Source organism: Carassius auratus, chromosome 42 (assembly GCF_003368295.1).
Source record: "Carassius auratus strain Wakin chromosome 42, ASM336829v1, whole genome shotgun sequence".
NCBI classification, from domain to species: domain Eukaryota; kingdom Metazoa; phylum Chordata; class Actinopteri; order Cypriniformes; family Cyprinidae; genus Carassius; species Carassius auratus.
The window spans coordinates 6,430,701-6,440,747 of record NC_039284.1 but is presented as its reverse complement, the minus strand read 5'-3'; the positions used below and the strand labels follow the sequence as shown (position 1 = coordinate 6,440,747).

Below are 10,047 nucleotides of genomic sequence, written 5' to 3'. Positions count from 1 at the left end.
ACTGAGCAGTGTTCACATACACATTTCAAATCTGTGTGTTGCTTGGTGGCAAACAAAGCTTGATGCTTTGGCTTCTTTTTGAACTATTTTCATTGTATAATAAGACAATAATGACCAGCTTCATTCCTTAAATTATCCTTTACATTTCATACCTCATCTACAAGTGTAAGTAAATTTAGTGATCTCATCCTCTCTTTACATGCGTAGTTTATATGCATTAAAACAATACGAGCGAACCCATACTGACTGTCCTCTCCGAGTGGTGGCAGTTTTATGCAGAAACATTGATTACGTTTATCAAAATTACATAGTCTTATTCCTTTCTTGATTGCTCATCACAAATAAAAACAAACATAATTTGACGAGTACGTAATGCAGTTTATCACAGTAATAGGTAAGCTTACTGTAACTAGTACACACATCTGGACTTCAACACTGTTTGGGTTCACAACAGTGAGAACGGACTATAAAACGACCAACGTGTCTTAGTGTCAAAGGAGGATCAGAAGCAGGTTTGCAACGGCTCCGTCATCCACATGTGATGCCATCATCGCTTCATATTAACTAAAGACTATTTTTTTCTATGCTAACGCGTCTTGGGAACGATTGGCAATTTGGTGACCGTGAAGACAATGGTGAAAGGAGGGAAGAGCTTGGCACAAAATAATGTCCGTCACAAGGATACAGGTGAAGGCCTGTCACTGTCACAATGGCCGGTTGGTCTTGCTGCCAACGGAGAAACTAGGAGGCGTTCCCCACCATGCCCTGTACACCAACAACAGGCCCATGAGCAGAGCCCAGGTACGTACGGGAGACAGGAAGAAAGCCAGTGCCCCATAGGTCTCCAGCAGGAAGTGGCAAGAATAGGCCTGCCAGACCATGAGGACCAGCATGCCTATGTGCATCACCAGAGTCCTCCAGCGGCTGCCCGGCCGACAGAAATGTGAGCGGAAGCTGGTGCCGCGACATCTGTGCTGAAGACTCCAGCAGAGGTAAAAAGTGAGAGGCATATTGAAGAAGAGCACCTGTGGATGACAGATGGCATGTTAGGACTCAACTGTTGCGATCAGTATAATCTGCACCTAGATCTGAATTACCTGTACGACTCCCACGACATAGGTCAGACTTCCTTCGAAGAAATGCCCGTCCACAAACACGCCAAAAGCAAAGCAGGCTCCAATGTGTCCATCAATGATTTCCCCAATGAACCATGGACCTGACAAAACAAGTAGACTAAAAGCACTGTCCCTTCTTCACAGTAACTGCAAGGACATGTTGCAAGTTTATCCTGATACATTTTCATTGCGCTCTTGAGCAAACCAAGTAGGGCTACACAATTATGCTCATCATTTCCCTTGAGACTGTAATCATGATTATTCATTTCAGGTTGCTTCTTTTTAAGTGTCACAATAAAAAGGACACCAAAAAAAACACGTGGATCTGCCTGTGTAAAGGGATATTTCAGCCCCCCCTCCCCCCATGCACACACCATTTACTTACCATCATGTCTCTCCAAACCTGTATGACTTTCATTATTCTGCAGAACACAAAACTAAATATTTTGAAGAAAAAGTTTTTTTTTTGTCCATACAGTGAAAGTCAATGTGGCCCAATTAAAGTCAGTGGACTTCATTGACCTTTACTGTATGAACAAATCATTTTCTATTTTTAAATATCTATGTGTTCCACAGATGAAATAACTGTAATATGTACAAGTTTAGAACAACATGAGGATGAGTACATTTTTCAGCTACATTTTCATTTTTGTGTGAACGATCCCTTGACACCTGTTTTGTTTGGGTCCAAATGACCCATATAGAGTTACATGTAACTTTAGACTCTTCTATTGATTTTTGTGCATGAAAATTGGTATATGTTTATCTAGATATAGTCTTTTAATTTTAAAAACAAACTAGCTAAAAAAAATATATATATATTTTGCTGTAATCGGCACTTTCACAATTTTATTAGATTACTTAAACCCCTAAGGACAAGGGTTGGTTATGGGACATTTATAAAAACTAAGAGGCAATTATCTATAATATAATAATTATGTGATTATCTCTCATTCTCTCTTTTGAATGGTCGGATGGAATAAAAGTACTCTCTTTTCTGTATAAAAAAGGATCACAGGCCTTCTGCAATGGTAGTTTAAACCATCATGTTCCATCAGTTTGTGAAACAGTTTAAGTGGTGTCAGACGGCGACTTACCCAATGCTGTACACAGGTTGAACAGCAGCAGAGAGTAGAAGAACAGGTTGCTCTTACTGACAAGATGCAGGGACATCCACACTTGAGAAGACAGTCCTGATGGATTATAAGAGTTTATGGCGTCAAGAGTCATTAATGCTTTGGAGCTATGAAGAACATTTATAATGACAGGACAAGATTTGTTATACATTAATACAACAGAAATACCTCTTGTAGAAGACACAGGCATAAATCTGAAGAGCACAAGCCCAGCCAGGTTTAGTAATACTATCACCACGAAGGCAATCCGTGCCTGTGGGAACACACACACACACACAACAGCCACTGAAATGCATGTTATATTAATTAACAGTAAACTTTTAACAATAAACGTTTTATCATTTACTTTTCTGGTAAACCTTTTTTTATTTAGAGATTTTATTTGTCCTAGACCCAGACTTTCAATTTTAAACTGTGAAAATCCACTGTAATAATATGAATACGTTAAGAGCTATGATAATCCATTTTTCACCATCATCACACGATGACTTGGTTTCATTTTCGTACCAGGATGTAGTGGTCTGTGAGGAGGATGAAGGACTGCATGAAGCCGAAGCTGGGAGTGAGGTCTTCCTCCAGTGTGAACTGTTGCTCCCGAACCTTTGAGCGACCTGCCGAGTCCTAGGACAGGGAGACGGATGCCATTTTCTTAAAATAGCACTACAACCGTTTCTACATCGAAATAAAAACAATTGCTTTGCAGTTGCTAAGGTTCTGTGTTTAACCATGTTGCGAGGCTGTTCTGGGGAATGTTAGTTTTCTGGTCTCCAGATATTACTCTTAAAAAGTCTACAGGGCTTTTGCCAAGTTTATCATCCAACAGGCAGCATTTGTTTGTCAAATTGTTAAGAAAAGCAACATCACACCTCTTCTCATCAAGCCATGTGATTTGAGGAACAAGTGATGTTTAATACTAATGCCAGAGGTTTGTTCAAATCACCTACCTCCACTTGAACTCTGATAGTGTGCAGTCCAGTAGCATATAGCGTTGGATCCCACTGCATGATGTATAAAGGACCCCCTGCGCCAAATGCTTTCCCCAGTGAAACTCCATCCACACTCACATGCACAGCTGCGACTGGAGACTCGGAGAAAGCCAGGAGCCTACAGAACCAACACATTCAGCAATCAGTGCCACTCCGAAATACGACATTCTTGGTAGGACAGAACAGGTCAAGCAGGCAAGAAATTCAAATGAAAAGTGAGGTCTGGATGAGAGACGATCGTTTTACAGAAGTCAACGTCTGAGCGCTTGAAGGTCGGAGAGGACACACACAGAGACACCTGATGTGCGTGGAACTGCCGATGCGACCCAGAGGCTCCACTCCTGGGTGCAGGTACTGGACGTCTTTGGGATTGGTGATCAGCACAGCTGGCCAGTCCTCAAACATCACGTCAGTGAAACTGAGCAGGTCATGGTCGAAAGCCAATATCCTATACCTGAACCCAGGGAAAAAAAAGTGCATGTCACTGCTTTTTTATAAGAGTCAAGGCACAATGATATGAGTTCCTCATATATCAGCTGTTGTGTTTTCTAAATTCCTATTACATCATGGCAGTATTCCCTTAAACCTTGTTCTTTCTGAACTTACCTGCGGTTTGCCATCCAGTCTCCCAGCTCTAACTCCAGTGTGCCTCTGTGATGTCGACTGTGCAGTACCGGCATGAAGCCTCCTAGTGTATGTAGGTGCCCACACAAATACGCCACGGCTGTACTGTAATGACCAACCCACAAAAAAAAAAAGAATATGATCAATATGACATTATGAGATGAGAATCTGCAATCTATTTAACATTATTCACCACAAGTGTTTAATATGAATGGCACTGAACATGACATTATTAATACAGCATATTCCCAGGCACTGACCGTCCCCACCTGAGTGCAAATGTTGCTTTCAGACCTACATTCATGCTAGAGAATTACATACAAGGGTTTAGATGTAGGTCAGATGGCCAAATAGAAATCAGATTTAGAATAACATTTGAAAAGTGGCCCAAATCGAGTCGCAGGCTCAGACTCAGGTGAACAGGTCACTGACTGGTTATGATTCATACTCATAAACCCTTCCCTAATTTACAACATAAAGGGTCTACAAGGTTATACACACACACATATATACATATATATATATACATACATATATATACATATATATACATATATACATACATATACATATATATCAGTGTATTAGAATGATTTCTGAAGGATCAGCTGACACTGAAGATTAATAATTGCTTTTCCATCACAGAAATAACTAACATTTTAACATATATTACTATAACAGTAAAAAAATCTTCTTAACCCAAAACTTACTACTCTTCTCTACATACGTTTGAAGTTGTTTTCTAATGTTTTCAGTCGTCATACATAGAAATTTGGCACTGTTCCTTAATTAAATTTCTCATGCTGGTCCTTTATCGTTATATAATCAAATCCAGATAAACCAACCGCTAACAGAAAAACAAAAACAAACTGTTGATGGTCACTTTCTATGCTCGTCACATGCTCTCTTCCTATCTAAGTGGGTAGTTATTAGCGGTCAATGGGGAAAAAAGCTAATTGGTTGACTGTTTCTGCAAGATTTTTCCAAACCTCATGAGCTCTCGGATTCCCGGGAAGGGGGAGATGACTGTAGATGTGGTATAATGTCCAAACCAGATGGACTTGTTACTGCTCAGACTCTCCTCTCTAAAGGTGGCCAACACGTCCATCTGAGTCTATGGAGAACATCACATTTCAACCCAAGAGAAAAGCTGTCATCACATTTACATAAGCAAAGCTAAAATCAACAGATTTCTTTTACCTGATTGATAATCCCAAAGAAGTTATAGGGCCGTTTGGGTCCAGGGGTCAGAGTGGCATCGACACAAATGAACGAGTAGTTCCCAAAAGGAGTTCGGTGTATGTAGTGGAAGGATCCAACTTTCTGATTGGCAGAGTATTTCCTAAATATTCAGTAATGGAGATAGAGAAATCTTTTATTTATTTTTTTTCTTTGGAAAAAGCACCAACATATTCTTCGCAATAAGACCATTCATTAAACATGCATTAAAAAATGATTTTTTTTTTTTTAAAAGTCGACTTCAATATCTGAACCTTCTTTACAGCCATTATGTTCTGCATCTGTAATATCTGTACAGACCTGTAATAATTGTTCACGCTCTCCAGTGAAATAATATTAAAGGCATCTGAGGAGACAAGAAAACAATATCAGCCAAGATTTCCAGGAAACGAAAGAAGAGCGGGGACAAAATCGCCAGATTACAGAGCTCTTATTACATATCTGGCAGCTTTGGTAATTTAACACCAGTTACAGGACCTGTGGGGAAATGGGAATAGAGGAAAAATATATATGAGCTGAGCGAGATCATTAGAGATGTTCATTAGACTCCACGATGCAGTCTTCATAGCTTAATATTAATGTACTAATGTGAAACACAGCTGCTGCACACTTTACAAGGAGTTATGTGTATTTAATCTGTTTATATTAAATCTCATTGGTCCAAATCCTTCTCCATTGAACTATTTTAAACATCAAATGGGTTTTGATTAGCTGTGATTCTGTAGTGCTCCAAACCTTTTCGTTTTATTGTCATTGGAAACTTAACGTGTTACACACCAGTTGGTGTAAAAGAGGCATAAAAGATGTATGCCAGTAGAGCTATGGGTGAAATATTATTCTTAAATGTCTGTTTCTCACGCAAAGCTATCCTATGGCTTCTGAAGACTTGGAAATGTAGTGCATGTGTCTTTTATGGACAATTTATAAAGGTTTAGTCTGAATCAGCATCCAATGGAAAAGAGCAGCGTGAACATTCATCTAAATGTCGCCTTATGTATTTGACACAATATATCTAATAGATTTGGAATGAGGCAAATCTGAGCATCAGAGGAATAACTTAAATCACAAAATTAAAAAAATTACCTAAATTACTACTATATATCATAAATGCAACAAAATTACTAAAAATGAAATAAAAATAATTTACCGCTAAATAGAAACAGAAATGCACAGAACAAAGGCACATAACAAATTATAAAAAATGTAGCAATAATATGAAAACTTAAAAATATAAAAATAAAAGCTAATTCAAAAAATAAATCAATACAATAATAGTACATAAATAATACATGACAGAAATTTCTTTTTTTAGGTGAACTATGCCTTTAAATCAAGATAAGAAACTGGAGGAGTAATGATAAACAGCATCGTGATTGCAAAGATGTTATTAATCCACCATAGTTTGTTTTTGTGTCACAGCAAGCCTGCAATATCCTGTTTAAAAGAGCGGGGCTTCATCTCAAGTCATTAGTGTGACATAAGAGTGTCCAGCTGTCTTCACTCAATGTCCTTTAATTGTTTTAGTGCCAACAGACACTGGGACAAAGACAAACAATTATTTGGCCCTGACCAACAGTGATGTGCAAAGAGGCAACTTAACTCTAGCCTTCATTTAGATCTCCCATCCAAACCGTCAGGTGATTTTATAATGATTTCTGCATGCAACTGACATTAGAAAACAAACGCTGAAGGGTGCCAATTTTTTGAATTAAAATGGTAATATCCAACTGTTTGTAAGATCCATTCATTAAGTGTGTAAACACTTCAACATTCAAGCCCGACACAGCACGGGCTCAACCAATGGTCTGATTTTGGGGCAGGACAATTTTTTTTTTTTGTATTTACTATTTACTTTATTTAGACAAGCACAGTGTCAACAAAATTTCATTTCATTGTGTAGCTATTATACATTTTGATGAATTGGTGGCTAATTCATTTGATCTCCATTTATGCTTAGGCTTCCATCCTTACTTTTTCCTAAAAGTCGTATATTTTTGTATGATTCACATCATGCAGCTTCATACAAAATTACTTTTTCCCGTCAGATCGGGTCGGGACTCGGGTGTTTGAGTAAACATTCTTGACAACTCCTTCTCTCCAAAAATCATCCCAAAAAATAATAATAATAAATCACCATGGTTTCCCCGAATGTCAATCCATTTTGTTCGTTCCTGCACTCGTGATCTTTTAAGGACGTTGTGGTAGGCCTGCCACTCCACTTCATGTTGAAGAGAGCCCACTTTACTCTCAGTCTTCGCATCTGTTAAGTCCCCTGTTAAATAAAGTCAAAATGTAGGTTATAACACACAATAAAATTTGCCTATTTATACCGTAAGTAATGAATGGCAGCTAACCTGTGGCCAGCACAAGATCAGGTTTGATCACATCAATGGTGTCTCTACAGAACCTTTCAAAGTCTGGAATGCGCTTGGGATCGTGGAAACGACTGATATGGATGTCAGAAACCTGCACAGAGCAATCAGCATGTTTAGAAATCAGCTAATAGTGGGGTTTCATGCAGGCCTGTGTGTAGTTAACAGTGAGTGTTGGAAATCTCACACATAAAACTTGCCTATTTATAGAACAAGTGTCACTGGCATATTAGAGGAGTCAGTACACAGCTGAAGGTTCCCTGTTTTACCAGCCAAACTATTACACTAGGGCTTTACGCACTATAATCTATATTTAATCTATATTTATATTTATCTATCTATTTGGCTTTCTACATAACACACTCATTTTGTTTCCAGGAGGTCATACATACAGTAGATAAATAAAATATATTTGTTAATAAAATTACAATTTTAGAATGGGCGCAGACATTAGGCAGATGAATTAAAGAATGATGCTATATTCATACATGTATCATTTTTATGATAAATAATTGGTGCGATGGTTCAAATAATTGTTTGGATGTTTGAAAAATTATGAGAATCTACATCATTATCCATCAATGTTTGAAATCATAGTAATATACATGGTACAGTGTGGTGTTGGGAAGGGTTAAGCAAACACGCATTAATTAAGCCTTCCATTTGAAAACTGTTATTTAAAAAAAAAAAAAAGCTATTTCATGCCTTTCATACAGGTAAAATCAGACTCATATGTTCGGTAAAAACTGTTAGCCTGAATGCACTGTAAGTCTGCTAAATGCATAAATTTATTGAGATTAATTTGAAGAACCAATTATAAACTTCTCTCTTTGGCCTTTCCACATGTTAGACAGCTTTACAATTTTTTTTCTATACAACAGAATAAAACTTATTCGGAAAAAAAATATATATATGTGTGTATATATATATATATATATATATATATATATATATATATATATATATATATATGTGTGTGTGTGTGTGTGTGTGTGTATATATATATATATATATATATATATATATATATATATATGTGTGTGTGTGTGTGTGTGTGTGTGTGTGTGTGTGTATATATATATATATATATATATATATATATATATATATATATATATATATATAAATTATATAATGTATAAAATTTAAAGGGCGTTTTTTTTTTACTTGAGGACACATATCACATACTTTGAAAAAAGGCATTTTATAATATATATATATATATATATATATATATATATATATATATATATATATATATAAAAATATATATATATATATATATATATATATATATATATATATATATATATATATATATATATATATATATATAATTAAATGCCTTTTTCCAAAATATGTGATATGTGTCCTTAAGTGAAAAAAAAAAAAAAAAAAGGAAAAAGCCCTTTCAATTTTGTAACACAGATACACCATAGTGCATTCATGTAATGTCTCATCGTGATCATAACCATATGATTTACTCAGTATTCGTGGTTATATTCAAAACAACTAAACCAAATACATGTTGAACTCACGTTAGAGGTTAGAATATTCCGGCCTTAAATATTGCACACAGAAATCCTCTTTACTGCACGAAGAATAAATTATTATGGCAGAAAACAAAATAAAAGCCACCCTGCAATCAATCAGATGATCAGTTGATTGACAGACTAATGAGTCCAATGACCGCTGCTCACCTGCACAAACCAAAATATATTGTCCAGCTGGCCGCCGGGGTACGGAGGGCCAGTTTCTCTGGACGGGTGTACACTGAGCTTTGGGTGCCAGGCGCTGTCATAGCTGTCAAACAGCCAGGAAGTGAAGCAGGCGAGCAGCAGCCCAACAATCACCAAAGCCGCGAACAGCCGGAGCATCCTGCCGAAATCACACTGCCTTCACCGAGATCCGGACGAGCCGCCGCCGCTCAGGCGCTTCTCCTCTCCCTGCTGAAGGAGCCTGATGCGGGATTCAGACAGCCTCACATCCCCGGGCTCTCGCCAGCACGACCGCGATGGACGAGCAAATCAACGCGCTGGAATCACCAACATCATCCAGCAGAAACTTCCGGGTGGCTGATCCTGATGGAAGGGACCGAAGGGGGCGGAGCTATGCTGTTCTTCTCGGCCCGGAAGTTACCGCCATGAAAAATAATACATATTATATAAACTAATAATATTAATCCATTGAAATTATATAAACCATTTCATTACTACAGTAATTTGATTATTGTAGGAGGCACTGACTAGGTTCTAACCAGGTTCGTTAGTAAATTACATTAATCTCTGTTGGCAAGAACTACTTTCCTTAATCAATCCTATTTTTATCTTTTCATATGAATATTATAACCATTTTGCATACATTAAATAATGTTGTCGCTAAAATCAACCAGTTTTCTATTCCGTAATGAACATTTTCCTCAGTGGAAGGATAAAAATAATGTAGAAATAACAGACAACTGCAAATAAAATGTTATTGTTAACAAAAAAATAATAATAAATAAATGCATCGTTTTCTTTAATTGAAATGCAGATCAAATATGAATATTTGATGAAAAACTAACATTGACGACAAA

The 10,047-nt window shown here is 37.1% G+C and overlaps 1 protein-coding gene across 1 annotated transcript; it reads right to left on the bottom strand.

Annotated features, from left to right (window-relative positions):
• Positions 1 to 6: 6 nt before the first annotated feature.
• LOC113060498 (transmembrane protein 62-like) lies at positions 7 to 9,840 on the bottom strand. The gene is made up of 14 exons (XM_026229446.1): positions 9,173 to 9,840; positions 7,455 to 7,566; positions 7,235 to 7,372; positions 5,401 to 5,446; positions 5,062 to 5,203; positions 4,851 to 4,975; positions 3,844 to 3,966; positions 3,536 to 3,691; positions 3,196 to 3,355; positions 2,759 to 2,872; positions 2,420 to 2,504; positions 2,213 to 2,308; positions 1,098 to 1,216; positions 7 to 1,025 (listed from the first exon to the last, which is right to left on the bottom strand). The coding sequence occupies exons 1-14, from the start codon at positions 9,347 to 9,349 to the stop codon at positions 705 to 707; spliced, it is 1,914 nt and encodes a 637-aa protein (XP_026085231.1). The 5' UTR covers positions 9,350 to 9,840; the 3' UTR covers positions 7 to 704.
• Between the last annotated feature and the right edge of the window lie 207 nt (positions 9,841 to 10,047).